The sequence below is a fragment of the Hylobates moloch genome, unplaced genomic scaffold (genome assembly GCF_009828535.3).
Source record: "Hylobates moloch isolate HMO894 unplaced genomic scaffold, HMol_V3 SCAFFOLD_822, whole genome shotgun sequence".
NCBI lineage: Eukaryota > Metazoa > Chordata > Mammalia > Primates > Hylobatidae > Hylobates > Hylobates moloch.
The window spans coordinates 1-16,726 of record NW_026653097.1 but is presented as its reverse complement, the minus strand read 5'-3'; the positions used below and the strand labels follow the sequence as shown (position 1 = coordinate 16,726).

Here is a 16,726-nt window from a genome sequence, read left to right as displayed (position 1 = left end):
CTCCAAATTAAGAACAGACAGAAGTCGGCTTCCAAACTCTCCTCGAAAGCGTCCCCCTCCCCAAAGAGCCTAGACCTGAGGCCGCCTCTTGCCCCACTCAAGTATCCCAACTCCCCACCTGCTACCGGGTACGGACGGGTGAAGCGCTCCGACCCTTGGCCCCCGAGCCAGCAGCGGCCGCAGAGCGCTGGGAGGGGACCGGCGGGACTGGCCGCCCGCCCTGCTCGGGCCCCCTCCTCTCGCTTGCCTTTCTCCTTGCTCGCTGCCTCCGGGCTGCTCCAGCTGAGGCCGGACAGGGCAGCGGCCGCTCTCCGCGACGCCCTCGCGCCCCGCATGCACACCTCCGCGGGCCCCCACACCTGCGGCGCCGCCACAAAGTTCCCGCGAGCGGCGTGCGCTCGGAACTGGGGTGCGCTCCGGCCAGACTCGGAGCAGCTCCCCAGCCCGGCCCCGCTCCACGTACCCCCGCCCCGCCCGGGGCCCGCGGAGCCGAGCGGAGGGGGTGAAGGGACGGGGGAGGAGCTCCCCTGGGCCGCCGCACCCCCGTGGCCTCGTCCTCCTTCTCGGCCGCGCCGCCTCCTCGCTCGCCGCGGTCCCCCGGCCCGCTCGCCCAGTTGCCGCCTGCCCGCCCCACCCCCGGAACCTCGCCTCCTTCCGCGCCCCCAACCGCTCTCCCCCTAAACTTTCCGCCAAGATGGCGGCCCCCGAGCTGGCCTGCCGCGCTCCCACGTGACCGCCTTCCCCGCGCTCTCAGCCAATGGGAAGTGAGGAGGCGGCTCGCGCCGAGCCCGGGGCTCCCCGCGCTGCTACCTTCGGGTTGGAAGGGGAAGGCGGGTCGGGAGAGGGCTGAGGAACGGAAGGGGGACCCGGGGAGCATCCTAAGGGAACCTCTTCGCTTAAAAGGGCGGCCGCTGAAGTGGCTCTGAGAACAAAGGAGTTAACACTCGGACTCCACAGGTGGCCCTGGAGGAGCCCGCCTTTACCTTGCCCTAGGCCACCGGCGTGTCCCGCAGTTCCGAGCTAAACGCGCCAGGCCGGGAAGGCTCGGGCTGTCTGAAGAGAGGCGTGACCTCGCCTACACCAGATCCAAGGCGCACATCCCCAGACACCCCTTAACCTCACTCAACACGGGCCGTTTCCAACTCCGCGGCAGAGACAGCGCCTGGCGACCCCGGGGGTAGATCCCCACCGGGGAAAAGCCGCCTTAAGGAGGAGCCAGCCGTACCTCCCAGGGGGCGGGGAGGGCGGGGCCTGGGAGAGGGAGAGGGAGGAGTTCGGGGAGGGGTGCCAACTCTGCATTGCCTTCCACTCCAGGCTGCTTGTTAAGTTACTATTCGTCCCTTAGTAATAGGCTTGGGGGGAGGGGTTTCACTAAAGAAGGACATATGAAATAGAGACACTGGTTAATCTGGCAAGAGTTTGAGGGTTACAGTACAAGATTTTTAAGCGTAAGTGATTAATTCCAAGTATGTTATACTTAAGGGTGGGGAGAGAAGGTTTGTTCATTCATTCGCTCGTTCATTCATTCATTCCCCCAAGCCTGCGTCCCAGCCCGGTCAGCATCGCAGGTGTTACCCAAACTCTGACGGTCCCTTTAAGAACTCACCTGGAGTCGCGCGCTCCGAAGCTGAGCCGCCCTCAGCCAGCGCTGCAGGTTTGTTTCCTGCGCACGTCCGGGCGGAACTACGGGCCAGCTGGGACCCCGCTCCCGGTCTGAGCCACCCAGGTTATAGAAGGGGAATGGCGGGAAGCTCTCCAAGTCACTGCCCAGGTCTTCGACACTCCTCTGGGTGACAAGGACCTCCGTATTCGGAGGTCCAGAGAGAATTTGCCCAAAGTTACCCCGAGTGAGTGACAGAACTGGAAACCCGCAGATCCTGTCTTTCAAAACCGGAAGGCTCTTCCCAGTAAACCTGACTCTGACTGAGGCAGTATCCATTGGCTCCTACAGGGAAGGCCGAGGAGCCTCGTGTTGTAACCTTAACAGCTACTCAGGGGTATATTGACCACTGGTTTTACTTTCGGATTGCACCTTAGAATCCTAACTTACAGTAAGGAGCCACCGACTTTAGAACCTATCTAGGACAAGGAACCGAGGTCCAGAAAAGGGAAGCAGCTTGTCCAAGGACATAGACGCTAATCAGTAATAGAACAGCCGAGAACTCAGGTCTCCTAGCTCCAGTCCAGGGCTCTTTCTATTGTGATTTTGGACAACTTGACAGAGAGGTATGTTGGTATGTTGGCAGCAGACCTCTGTGCTTTCCCGGATCAAGCATCCTGGGATCTTGAAAAACAGTTAAAGCAACATTGCATAGAGAAAATGGGATAGAAGGGTCAAACCGTCCTGAAGGCAGGGGTGTCCTAAAAGCCAGGAACTTAACAGAGGGACGGAATTTATTTAATAGTGAAAGTGGCTCATGACATGCATGATACTCTCAAGACTTCGTTGATGGACTGTGAATGGGATGGTTGCAGTAAGAAACCATTCTAAGAATGGAATCTCTTCAGAATTCAGGAGAAAGAGGGAGGGAAATTTGCCCTCTCCCTTGATAACATTTATTGTTCATATATGTTCACTTGCTAGGAAACGGGGATAGACATAAATAAGATCCAAGTCCTGCTCTCAAGGATACACAGCCTCGTAGCAAGTACACAAAGGCCAATGCACCTTTTCCCAGGGGACACTGAGGAGTCAAAAACAAAATTTGTGTGAGTTCTCAATGTCATCCTAGCCTTCCCCTAAAAGCAAAAAGGAGGAAGAGGAGGAAAGAGGACATGTTCTTTTTTCTTGTCATTCTGTGTGACAGCCCTATTTGGTTGTCAGCAGTGTACAAAAGCAGCAGTGAACCTAGCATTTGTTCTACCCCTTAGCCTAAGGTGCCGGTAGCAAGTGCCTAGCAAATGAACATATACGAACAATGAATGAAGGCTCTTTACTCTTCATTCCTCCTTTCTACCCATCTTTATTAGTTACTTATTGCTGGATAAAAAAAAGTTCCTCAAAGCTGAAGAGTTTAAAACTTACTAGCTTAGTAAGTTAAACAGCGATAAATATTATCTCAGTTTCTGTGTGTCAGGAATTCAGGAGCGGCATAGTTGGGTGGTTTTGGCTCAGGGCATTATGATGTTGCAGTCAAGAAGCCTACCAGGGCTGCAGTCCTCTGAAGGTTTCAGTGGGACTAAGGGAGGCTCTTTCAACATGGATCATTCACATAGCTAGTAAGTTGATGCTGGCTATTGGGCGGAGTCTTCAATTTCTCACCATGAAGACCTTTCTATAGGGCTGCTTGAGTGTCTTCATGACGTAGCGGCTGACATCCAACAGAGCAAGTGATTCAAGAGGGCGAGACAGAAGAAGCCACAATGCCTTTCATCACTTAGTCTCAAAAGTGACACTCTGTCATAGTCTGTTTGGGCTGCTATAACAAAATACCTTAGACTGGGTGATTTATAAACAACAGGAATATATTACTCACAGCTCTAGGGGCTAAGTAGTCTAAGATCAAAACACCATCAGATGTGATCTAACAGTAATGAGAATAAAAAATTTTTTAAAAAATAGCCAGGCGCAGTGGCTCACGCCTGTAATATCCAGCACTTTGGGAGGCTGAGGCAGGTGGATCACGAGGTCAGGAGTTCAAGACTAGCCTGGCCAAGATTGTGAAACCCCATCTCTACTAAAAATATATAAATTAGCCAGGCATGGTGGCAGGCGCCTGCAATCAGCTATTCAGGAGGCTGAGACAGAGAATTGCTTGAACCCGGGAGGCGGAGGTTGCAGTGAGCCGAGATCGCCCCACTGCACTCCAGCCTGGGCGACAGAACAAGACTCTGTCTTAAAAAAAATAAAAAACACCAAGAGATTCAGTGTCTGGTAAGAGCCCCATTCCTCACGAATGGAGCCTTCTTGCTGCATCTTCCCATGGTGCAAGGGACTAACAAGCTCTATCTGGCATCTTTTATAAAGGCTCTAATCCCATTTAGAGGAGCTCCACTTTCAAGACCTAATCACCTCCCCAAAGCCTCATCTTTTAATATGATCACTTTGAAGGTGAAGATTTCAACATATTAATTTAAGAAGGACACAAACATTCAGACCATAGCATACTCCATCATTTCCATAATATCTGATCAGTTACTTAGATCCGCCTCAAGGATATGAATACCAGAAAGTAAGACTCACTGGAGGCCATCTTCTTGGAGCTGGCTACCACATCATCACAACATACAAAGCAATGACATCTGGATTTTTCTTTTCTTTTTTCTTTTTAGACAGAGTCTTACTCTGTTGCCAGGTTGGAGTGCAGTGGTACGATCTCGGCTCGCTGCAACTTCTGCCTCCCAGGTTCAAGCTATTCTCCTGCCTCAGCCTCCCGGGTAGCTGGGACTACGGGCATGTGCCACCATGCCCAGCTAATTTTTTGTATTTTAGTAGAGACGGGGTTTCACCATGTTGGCCAGGATGGTCTCGATCTACTGACCTCGTGATCCACCTGCCTCAGCCTCCCAAAGTGCTGGGTACAGGTGTGAGCCATTCCACCCAGCCCTGACATCTGGATTTTTCTAAGCAACTTCTATTTCCTCAAAGTTTTCCTTACTTTGTGCAGTGAGCAGCTGCCATTGAATAGGACACAATATTGGATCTAATTTTCCAATTTCCTCATTAAATGTATATAGATATACACACACACACTATATCTATCTGTCTATCTATCTATCTATCCATCCTATCTGTCCATCTGTCTATTGATAGTTAGATAGATGAATAGAAGAAGTTACTTCAACAAAATACTAGCAGGTAAACCTGTTCACTTTCCAGCTCCAAGTTAACTTGCCTTTTGAAGAGCTTAAAAGGCTTCAGAGTCAAAGGACCACGGGGAAAGGCTCAATTTCCCATTCTTTTATTGAAATGTAAGAGAGTCAATGTCAAAGATACTGTCTCTAAGTTCCAACCCTTCCCTTCCCAACCATCCTGCCTAAGCCACCTTTGCAGCTTCACATCTCTTTGTCTTCTCCTCCATCCAGGCCCCAGCTTGTAAATCTATGAAGGTGTCCAGGTCCTGCCAGACTCCACTGCATCTTTTGCTTTCACTCCAGCAGAGTAGCAGCATGCTGCCTGTGCCAAGGCAATCACTAAAAGGAAAGGATTTAATGCTGTCAAAAAAGCTTCTGCCAGCTTAGGCTGCAAGAAGAGGAATAGTGTCAAGTATGTTGAAAGTGGCCATATTGGTCAGACCTCCATGAGAGCCTAGGGGGCATTGCTTAGCAGCACACTTTTAAAGGAATCTAAACAAACCAGCATCTGGAAAGAAGAGAGTAACCACAGCAATCAGGAAACAACTGTAGAATCTAGGGCCATTTTATTGGAAAAACAGAAGTCTCCAGGGAGCTGCAGTCATCAAACAGGCTTATTCTGTGTACCCAGTGGGCAAGTACAGTCAATGGATGAAAATTCAACCAATGGACAAACACAGGAAGTTCTTCCTCAACATGAGTTGTCAGAAACTGTCCAAAATTCTGAAGAGCTGCCTCAAGGTAGTGGAATTTTTTTTTTTTTTTTTAATCAGGAAGGTGCTGAATGAAGCCAGCAAGGATTCTGTGTCAGAGGGTGGTAGATACCCAGGACATAAGGTTGAACTACGTGACCTCTGAGACCACAGTTCTAAGCTGTTGAAACCTCAGTCCCTGCTGAATACTGAAATGGTATTAGCACCCTTTAGTCTACATCAAGAATTCGTTCTACCCAGTTTTGGTGGTACCAAGACTGATCTCTTTCTCATAGATAATTCTTAACAGAATAAAAGCTACAGATTGAAACCAATTCCCTTTAAAATGTGGACAGTTGGCCATCTCCATGATGGGTAGTTAGGCACTGAATTAATGCTTTTTAATAGAAGAGCCACCCTAAAATTCCTGGATTATGGTATAATGGAGTACCAAATCAGTATAGGACTAATAACTGCCTCCCATGTAAACTGGTCTATCCAGAGAGTGGTATAGCCCCTCATACAGTGTTCAGACACAGATTTAACTTACTGCAGGTCCACAGCAACCTATAAGATAAACTCATTAGTTATGATCTCCCACTTTGCAAAGGAGAGCACGGAGGAAGAAACTGAGATAACTTGGTTTAGGACACCACGGCTGGCTGGAGCTGGGCTGAACGTTACTTCATTGTTTCTTCGATTAATCTATGCTGATTTTTCTCTACTTGGCTCCTTTTCTAAATAAACAAAACAGAAAATTGGGCACAGAGTGGTGTATATGTGTGTGAGAGAGAGACAGAGAGAGATAGAAAGAGAAAGACTAAGTGAAAGAGAAAGAGAGGCTGAGGGAGATTCAGATAAGGCACAAGTATTGGGCTAGTCTGTTATACAGTATACTTGTCATATATTTGAATGCCTTTAACAATGGAGATAGTTTTGGTGGAAATAGGACCTTGAAGAAATACATATCCGCACCCTGGTAGTATGTTATAACTAAACGGGTTGGTTTTTTGTTTCGGAGTTTTTTGGGTTTCTTTTTAGTGCAAAGGTATATATTTAAAATACCCTGTAGCTTTCTTCTCTCCTTCATTGCATTTGCTTGAGTGTGAGAGAGGTTTTCTGGATGACGGGACATCCAAACTGGAAGTGCCCTTAGATCCCATCAACTCCCATCCCCATGTTTGAGAAGCATGTGAAGTAAGCTCCAGAAGAGCGCCCAGACAACGTCAGCACACAATTATAGAGGACTTTTCCCTGATGGCAGAAAGCTACTGACATTTCCAGAACAATCCATCTTTCTTTTAGAGAGAAGGGGCTGGGGGTAAGGAGAAATTAGTAATCTTTTCTAGAGATACGTTTCTAAGTTTAACCAAATTTGCTTTTCTGCTTTTGAAGAACTTGTGGTATTGACAGAACCATAGGATCCCATATGGAAATCCTCAGGATTATACTAAAATCTCCTCACGTGAAACAACCTCTTCACCCCACCCCCTGCCAAGAGAATGACCATTGTCTGTTCACAGAAGGCTTTGGCCAGGGCCCCTCAGTCAGATTATCCTTACGTAGGTAGAGAACATAAACTTGGAAACTTAATTGGAATTTGAAGAAATGCTATTAGAATTTTAGGAAGTCATTTGTATTCCATTTCTGAGATGTGACCTGAATAGAATTCTGGTAAGTGGAGAAGCCAGAAGGTTCTTCATAATTATATGTGGACTGTGTCCAGTGACCAATCTCATTTAGGATGGAAAACTGCCACAACCTTCCAAAACAAAGACCTGTGTGCCAGTCTTTCGTTTTTGGGAAGTGACACTCACTAGGGCTGTCATTTTCCTATTCCTCATGTTGTATAACCCTAAATTCCTTTATTATTTTCTTCTATTTTACACTCACAAGAACGGTAACGATAATGAATCATTTAAATCTTGCTTTCTATTTAAATTTTCTTTTGAGATGGATCTCCTCTGTCACCACTGGACTGCACTTCAGCTCCTCCGGCACCCGTTCGAGAGACGGGGTTTCACCATGTTAGCCAGGATGGTCTTGATCTCCTGACCTCGTGATCTGCCCGCCTCGGCCTCCCAAAGTGCTGGGATTACAGGCGTGAGCCACCGTGCCCGGCCAGTTAAAATTTTCTTTAGATTAAATTCATTTCTTCCCAAGACAATTTTATCAACTGAGATTAAATATTTGTGATTAAAACATCTTCTGCCTTTTATAAATAAATTGGGCGGCGGTTGAAGAAACTTTTCCAAATATGCTTTTTAAAAATCCTGCAAAATCTTCCCAAGTTGGATATCATTTCAACTTGCAAATTACCACATGAATAAACAAAGCCAAGCTCAAAGGGAGTAGGAGACAATGAGTCAATAATTTAAAAGGGATGGGCCATTACCAATTACTAATGAAGATGAACAAAGCAATTTAAAAATAAGAGAGAAGCAAATATTTAATAAGAAATGCTACCAAAATAATTTGGAGAAGCTTGGGTTCAAAAGAGCAGAATAAAGCTGTATCTCTATTCTTTTTTTCTCTTGGAAAAACACTCCAAAAATATTAGAACAAAGAGAAACTTGTTCCTCCATCCTTAATAAAAAGAAGAGTGGCTGGGCGCGGTGGCTCACACCTGTAATCCCAGCACTTTAGAAGCCCAAGGCAGGTGGATTGCTTGAGGTCAGGAGTTTGAGACCAGCCTGGGCAACGTAATGAAACCACCTCCCTACTTTAAAAAAAAATCCAGTGGCCCCAAGTGAAGACTCCATAGTGCAGATAAATAAGGTATTTTTGTAATGAGAAAATACTTCACAAACATATTAACAAGATCAGCACTTCAAGGAGGGGCACAATGGGTGGGTCTCTGGAGTGCCCGTTGGAAGCGCTGATGAGCTTATGCCAGTTGTCTAACAAGCTGGCGCTTAATATTTTTGAAATTTAGTGTCCTCCATAACAATAACAAAAAAAGTATCTTCCTCACAACTTCAGAGGATTGTTTTGAGGATCTAACAGTAGACTGAATGGATGGGAAAGTCCTCAATATAAAATGGGTGAGTCCTAGTTTCATAGCAGAAGTTTAAAATATGTCATTAAAATAAGGAATAGAGTGAAATTTTTACCTACGGGGCACTGTGTGTGAAAAGACTCGAAAGAAATGGTTTGCTATTTGGAAAAAAAAAAAAAGGTGGTGGTATTTCTCTCAGTGCAATATAATGGTTAAGAATTCGGGTTAGGTTTAAACACCAGTTGTGTGACCAGAGGAAATTAATCCCTCTAAATATAAGAGCTCTTATCTGTAACATGGTCATAATCTCAGAGAGTTGTGGTGAAGATTAAATGGGATAACATAAAGTGTTTCATTTAATATCTAGCATACAGTAAAAGCTAATAATAATCATAATTATTCATAATTAGTGCTCACTTTTTATACAAATTCAGGTCACAATTATCTCTCCCACTCCTGTTTCTTTTCCCAACTCCAAGGATATAAACTCATAAATAGAATGTCATTTCTTACATTGCTAGTTTGATCACAAAATAATATAAAAATGGTGGCAAGAGTCATGTTGACTTTCTGTTCTTGGTAGATCTTTCTGATATTCCAATAATTATAAAATACAGCCCTGAGCCCATTAATTCTCAACTATCAAAACCTTCAGTGTACTGTTGAATGAATATAACTTCAGTTTGGGAAAATAAAAGAAGTTCTCAAAATGAATAGTAGTGATGGTTGCAGAACAGTGAGAAGGTACTTAATGCCAGTGAACAGTACACTTCAAAATGGCTAAAACAGTAAATTTCATGTTACGTGTATTTTACCACATTTAAAAAGTAAATTAAAAAAAGAAGTCAACGACAGCAACAAAAGCCTTCAATAACTCTCCACTGCTTAAAATATATGTAAACAATTTCTTAGCCAGACATTCAAGGTCCACAGATAGCCTCTCCCATGACCAACCTACTGTTCTAGTCAAAACCACACTCTCATGCTTTGCTGCCTCCAGGCCTCTACCCATGCTCACCTGTTCACAATGCCCTGAAAGGCACTTCCATCTTATTCTCTCACAACTCCCACCTTCACTCCAGCATATGTGTGTGCAGACTAGATAAATACAATAAAAAGACAGTAGAATAAGAGGCTGGTTGGGAATAACTGGCAAATAATCGAGAGTAATTTTAAGCAATAAACTACAGATGGGAAAATACAGCAAGAGTTTGATATGAGTCTCACAGTAAGGCACAGTTTAATAAACTCTTCCCTTTTTTCGTTCATTAATTCTTAAATCAATATTTAATTGCACACTAACTATATGCCAGGCAATATTCTTAGCATCAAGGATACAGCAGTGATGATAGTAAAGGGTTTAAATTTTCTTCTTTGTATGAAGGTTTTGACTGCAGAGAAACAGGATGCTATTTTAGTTGCTTTTCATAGGATATTGAAGCTGGAAGGACCCAAAAAGATTCTCCTATTTAGTACCCACTTCTCCTGTAAACCTTGGGCTCTGCGAGCTCAAGAGACATATCTTTCCCAGATCATGCATCTAACCAGGGATAACATGAAGACAGGCACCCACATTCTATGTCTCCTGCCTTGCAAGGGGGTAAAAGTAGATATACATGATGACAGCAATGGTAAAAATGATGATAAGAATAAGGATGAAACACACATACCTTGTCAAAGCAGACGAGGTTTAACTGTCCACATACATTGATCCTCTGGGGGCTAATGCAGAAGATGCCTCTCTTCTTCAGCCTCCTCTGGGCATAAATAATGCCTGTGGTCAGAGCAGCAGGTAGAGCAGGAGGAACCGCAATTGTGATGACGTCAAGGGCTTTCCTCACCACCTCCTCTGGAGGTTCCTGGACGACAGTCATTCTTTAATTATTACAGACAAATCTCTGATGAACAGCATATGACTCTTTGCCTTTTTTTTTTTTTTGAGGCGGAGTTTCGCTCTTGTCGCCCAGGCTGGAATACAGTGGTGCGATCTCGACTCATTGCAACCTCCACCTCCTGGGTTCAAGCGATTCTCCTGCCTCAGCCTCCCGAGTAGCTGTGATTACAGGCACACACCACCTGGCTAATTTTTGTATTTTTAGTAGAGACAGGATTTGCCATGTTGGCCAGGCTGGTTTCGAACTCCTGACCTCAGGAGATCCACCTGCCTTGGCCTCCCAAAGTGCTGGGATTACAGACGTGAGCCACCATGCCCAGCCTTCCTTCTTTTTGTTTACTTTTTTAGGTCAAATTTTAAGAAATGATATCAGTGGGTTAAAGGCATGACCATGTTTATAGCTCTCACTATCTTTCCCCAAACAGCAATAAAAAAAACCAGGTGATTTATATTGTTACCAACAAAGAATAACGTACTAGTCTGCCATGACCTCACCAAACCTGGGTGTCTGATTTTATTTAAAATCCCTCGCTCAGTAGCTCTAAAAATGCTACCTAATTGAAATAAATATATTCTCAGATTGAAAAGGAAGAATGGTATAAAGTATGAGGAAAAGAGAAGTACATTGATCTATCAATAAATAAATTGTTTTATCTCACTATCCCATGAAACCTGTTTGTTATTATGGAACTTAGTGATCAATTGCTGCCTGGGATCTGGAAGTCTATATGCAGGCTTCAGCGCTTGGCTTTGTTTCCCCGGTTTGTAAACCACATCCTAGGTTAAGGCCAACATGTACAGTACAAAATATATACATAGATAGATAGATAGATGAGTATGTGTGCATTTAATAAAACAGCAAAGACAGCTTACCCCGCTAAGCACGTAGACACACAGAGTACAGATCATCCCAATGGTGGCTGTTCCTACAAGGCATAGGAGGAACCTGATGGCATCCCTGTACAACTTAAAATTCATTGGCTTGGGGTAGAGAATGGACCTCACAAGGTCTCCCTTCGCCGTGTTGAATCCTGGAACAACAAACACACACCCCACACGCTCAGGATGACCAACACTACTGCTAGTGCTCTTCCAAACCTCAACACTGCCTTTGTTTTTCTCTACTGATATTTGAACAGTGTTTAAACTCAAAGGCAATTGAAAGATAACTAGAAAAATACATAAATGCTAGAACAGAAATCTCTATCTCAGAGCCCAGTACTCTCTCTGGCCTTCCTTCCCTCTACTTCCAATTTCAATGCATCCTGGAGATAGAAAACCCCCGTACTGGGTGCACAGCACAGCTTTGCCAAATAGCATTTTATTTTAAGAAAATGACTCAAACGTGTGCACGCACTCGCATGTCACTTGAATTAAAATTAAGTGGTCCAGTAAATACTGATGGACTCACTTTTCTAGTACTTTGCAATGTTAAATTTTCAGTTTCTAGCCCACCCTAGGAAGAACTTGGGATTCAGGATGAGAAGCCCTGAGTTCTAGGTCCAGCTGTGTCAATTGCTGGCCATGGTATATTTTAAGTTCATTTGAATTGTGTGGCCTCAGCCTATTCATGGACATAGTAGAAACAGTAAGCATTTCTGCTCTGCTAGTTTAATATAGTGAAAATGGTTTACATACTGCAAAGCACATACATAATAATTATTGTTATCAGTACTATCATTTTTACTAACAGGCATATGCCATAGTTCAATTGGTATGTAAAATATATGGATTTATAGATATTTGATGTGCTTTGTACCTGTAGGTAAGACTTCTCCTTATCTATGGGTACAAAAAAAATGGAAAGAATGAATAAGACCTACTATTTGATAGTACAAAGGGTGACTATAGACAATAATAACTTAATTGTATATTTTTTAAATAACTTAAAATGTGTAATTGGATTGTTTGTAACTCAAAGGACAAATGCTTGAGGGAACAGATACCCAATTCTCCATGATGCGCTTATTTCACATTGCAGGCCTGTGTCAAAACATCTCAGGTATCCCATAAGTATATATACAGCTACTACATACCCACAAAAATTAAAAGTTAAAAAAATATGATTATAAAGAAAAAACAGCTTCTCTTTACCTAATAAATTTAAGGCACTAGATAAACTGGGCAAAAATATACCATTAAAAATAAGAAAAAGGAGGTGATGCTAACCAGTCTGCGATACCACGGCTCTCACGGTCCCAGAGCGAGCTGCCTTGGCCTGGATAACCTCTGTTCCACAGAAGAGGACATGCCGTTTGTAATCCGCTTCACTCTGTGTTTTCCAGGGCAGAGAGCTATCCATCTTGGGTAACGGAGTTTTGGTGACTGGAATACTTTCTCCTACAGAAAACAAGCATCTTGTTTTGTGAGGCAGGATGGCTTCCCTCATTTAAATCATGCCTGCACCCACTCATCATACAACAGACTTTTTTTTTGTGAGCCCACCATGTGGCGGAGACAACCCTAGGCATTGGGGATACAAGCATAAACATAGTTCCTACTTCTAAGAGGTCTGTAGTTTAGAATAGGAGACAGATATGTAAACTAATAACTACAATACAGTATTATAAATACTATGGGTACTGTAAATCAAACACAGATGTCAAGATAGCTGGAAATAACTATTTAGGGAAGCGCAAGCTGTGCAGTCAAGAATGTGGAGTGTGGAGAATAAAGGGCCATGAGAGCTACCTAGGAGCTAAAGCATTGAGAACCCTAAGTGTCCACAGATCTGTCTAAAGGCACTGGTGGGCTGGGCACAGTGGCTCATGCCTGTAATCCCAGCACTTTGGAAGGCCCAGGAGGGTGGATCACTTGAGGTCAGGAGTTCAAGACCAGCCTGGCCAACATCGTGAAATGCCGCCTCTACTAAAAATGCAAAAACTAGCCAGGCGTGGTGGTGCACAGCTGTAATTCCAGCTACTTGATGGAGGCTGAGATGAGAGGATCGCTTGAACCCGGGAGGCAGAGATTGCAGTGAGCCAAGATCAAGCCACTGCACTCCAACCTGGGTGACAGAGTGAGTGAGACTCTGTCCCAAAAATAAAGAAGTTTAGAGTCCACTGCATTTGGCAAGTGGGACTTTGGCAACTTTTACCAGTGCAGTGGGAGGGGCCTGTTGCAGAGGCTTGAAGTGCTAATACAAGGTAATGAATGAAGCCGTGAAATAACTACGGCCTGTTCCGAGGAACAAGTTTCTAAAGTCTTCTGCTGGCCTCTGCAGAGTGGTCAATAGAAAGTCGGAGTTGCATTACGGTATATCAAGGCTACTTTCATTAGGAAAGTGGTACTTGGCACTGCAGATGCCCCAGCATTACAGGATTTTGATGAATCTATGGATTTTTGAGGGAAAAGAACCTGCCTTGCCATGGTCTGCGACACATTTATTCTTTGTTAGCTAACATAGGAAGAAGGTGTGTACACTTGTCTCCATTACCTGTCTTTCTGGGCTGCCTGAGAGAAATGGATTTGATCTGAACTTGAATAGGAACCATGTTACACCAATGAGAGTGCGTTCACAGCCTCTGTGTATTCACAGCCTCTCATTTCGTCTCCGAGAAACACTTTATGATTCTTCTTTATCTTACAGCAGTGTCAGCCAAACCTCATCATTATGCTACGTGAGTGAGAAATCAAGGCAGTGTAACCTGAAGCAAGTCACCTCTCTGGACCTCAGTTGCTATGCCTGTGATATGAGATAACCTCACAGGTCCCACCCAGCTCCAGCATTGCTATTTGTAAATGAACTACAGTTAGTCCAAAACACCCAGTGTGTATTTTGGAAGCAGCAGGTTTACCAAACGCTGCATCATGAATTTCTTAACATTTTCAAGCCAGGCCAGGAAGAATTTGGATGACCCCTGTGGGTTTCAGGATGTCACTGATGATTTTCAAACCCTCCAAGTTTAAATAAAATGTTTTACTTAAAATAAATAAACATAAAAGTCACAGACAATTCTGAAAGATCTAATGATCTCTACAATCTTTTAAGGTAAATGGGAGGGTTGTAATAATCTTTTGTTCAAGAGAGAAATACTAAACACTGAAAAACTTATTATTGTATCAAACTTAACACATAGAAAGAGCTTTAATTTGAACCCTCAGATCCATTCACAGCAGGACTAAGTAAGATTTGTGGAAACAGGAAGGTCCCATAGCAGCCAATGCTTTACAGCCAGCTATTGTCATTCAGGTAGAGGAGGAGTAGGGACCATAGCAGCGTGGAGCGTGGGCCAGCCCACAGAGGTTGTCAGCTGTGGCGATGGAACTGTACCTGTCAGCATGCCTTCATCCACCACACAGCTGCCTTCAATCAGAACGGCATCACACGGCATTAGCACTTTGTTCCCCGTCAAAATTAATAAATCTCCAGGCACCAGGACGCGTGATTCCAGCTCTCGAACTCCAGCTCAAAGTGGGAGGAGACAGAGTTGAGTCAGGTTATTTTCCCACAAAAATATAATCCAACATCTATTTAACGTGGATATCAATGAAAAAGCAACCAAGGCATTTTTTTTTTAGAAAGAAGAACATTCCTCAACATTGATTCAAAATTTGAAAGCAAAAAGAAAAAAATGTAACAAATTAGACTACATAAAATAAAAATCTTTGTGTGGCAAAATAATAAGAAAAAACTAATGACAAATTCAGAAACAAATTTGAAACTTACATTACAGATAAAAGGTTAATATTCCCAGCTGAGCACAGTGGCTCATGCCTGTAATCCCAGCACTTTTGGAGCCCAATGCGGGAGAATCACTGGAGCCTAGGTGTTTGAGACCAACGTGGACAACACAGCGGGAGCCCCATCTTCACCAAAAAATAACAAATAAAAAACTTAGCCAGGCATGGTGACACAGACCTGTACTCCCAGCTACTCGGGAGGCTGAGGTGGGAAGATAGCTTAAATTTAAGCTCAGGAGGTCGAGACCGTAGTGAGTGATGATCGTGCCACTGCACTCCAGCCTGGGTGACAAGGCAAGACCCTGCCTCAAAAAAAAAAAAAAATCCTGATAAAGAGTTCCTTTTAAAAAAAGATCTCCAGCAAATAACTGTATAGCAAAATTACTACATATTGTCACTTCACACACACACAAACACAAACACAAGTGGTGTGTTAAGTGTCTGCAAAGCTGTTCATTCTTACCCATGATAAGAGAAATGAAAGTTCTTCCCTCCTTCCTGATTGCCTGCCTGCGCCTGCCTTTACTTCCTTTCTTCCTTATTCAGTCTTAAAGCTATTAGGGCCTGTGCAAGATAGGCATTCCTGCAGGGGGCTGGGTGGGGTGGGCTGGCAGCCTGCTCTGGGGTATCGGAGCCTAAGCAGGATGGAAGGGTGTTTACGTGACCTGGTACAGGGTGTCAGAGCTTCGGCAGGGACAGAAGGGCCCCCATGGTGGCAGTGGCTTGCTGTGGGATGTTGGGACCCGAGCAAGGTGAAAAGGGCGTTTACATAGAGTGGGATGAGGGGCAGTGGGAGCATCAGCAGTGATGAAAGACTGGTTGCATCCAGGCAGAAATGGTACAATAAGTACAGTAGTCTCCTTTGATCGCCAGTTGAACTTTCCGTGGTTTCGATTACCTGCAGTCAACTGCAGTCAGAAAATATTAAGTGGACAATCCCAGAAATAAACAATGTATAAGTTTTCCAACTGTGCACCATTCTGAGTAGAGTGATTAAATCTAGTGCTATGCGCTCCATCCCACCCGGAACAGAATCCATGCTTCATACACTCCCTGCTGGTCAGTCACCTGGGTATTACATTGCCTGTTGCAGTACCCCTGTGCTTGTTTCAAGTTACCCATATTTTACTACTTGTGCCCCAAAGCACAAGAGTAGTAATGCTCGCAATTCAGCTATGTCAAAGAGAAGAAACAATGTGCTTCCTTTAAGTGAAAAGGTGAACGTTCTCGACTCAAGAAAGAAAACAAAACTGTATGTTGAGGTTGCTAAGATCTACAGTAAGAACGAATCAACTATCTGTGAAGTTGTGAAGAAGGAAAAAGAAATTTGTGCTAGTTGTGCGTCGCACCTCAAACTGCAAACGTTACAACCACAGTGTGTGAGTGCTTAGATAAAATGGTAAAGGCATTAAATGTGTGGGTGGAAGACAGGAACAGAAATGTGTTCCAAATGACAGTGATCAGACTCAGTACTACCCGTGGTTTCAGGCATCTACCTGGGGTCTTGGAATGTACCTCCCGCAGATAAGAGGGGGCTTCTGTAGATATAATGAGATTAATCAGCCAAGTTTCTCACTGAAGAAATGAAGTTACAAATAGAGAAAGAGATACAACTACAATAAACCCTGTGGTAGATTCCAATGAAAGATATCAATGTACTAGATA

At 44.2% G+C, this 16,726-nt stretch overlaps 1 protein-coding gene across 2 annotated transcripts; it reads right to left on the bottom strand.

Moving 5' to 3' along the window:
* Positions 1 to 8,248: 8,248 nt before the first annotated feature.
* Positions 8,249 to 16,695, bottom strand: LOC116464490 (probable cation-transporting ATPase 13A4). Of its 2 annotated transcripts, none has more exons than XM_058435083.1 (6): positions 15,240 to 15,518; positions 14,652 to 14,786; positions 12,548 to 12,718; positions 11,252 to 11,409; positions 10,155 to 10,343; positions 8,249 to 9,582 (listed from the first exon to the last, which is right to left on the bottom strand). In XM_058435083.1, exons 2-6 carry the CDS (start codon positions 14,710 to 14,712, stop codon positions 9,535 to 9,537), a joined length of 627 nt encoding a protein of 208 aa, XP_058291066.1. In that variant the 5' UTR covers positions 14,713 to 14,786; positions 15,240 to 15,518; the 3' UTR covers positions 8,249 to 9,534. The 2 variants fall into 2 exon arrangements, with proteins under 2 accessions (XP_058291066.1, XP_032003642.2); XM_032147751.2 differs by lacking the exon at positions 15,240 to 15,518 and adding an exon at positions 15,525 to 16,695 and having other exon boundaries at positions 8,250 to 9,582.
* Positions 16,696 to 16,726: the final 31 nt, after the last annotated feature.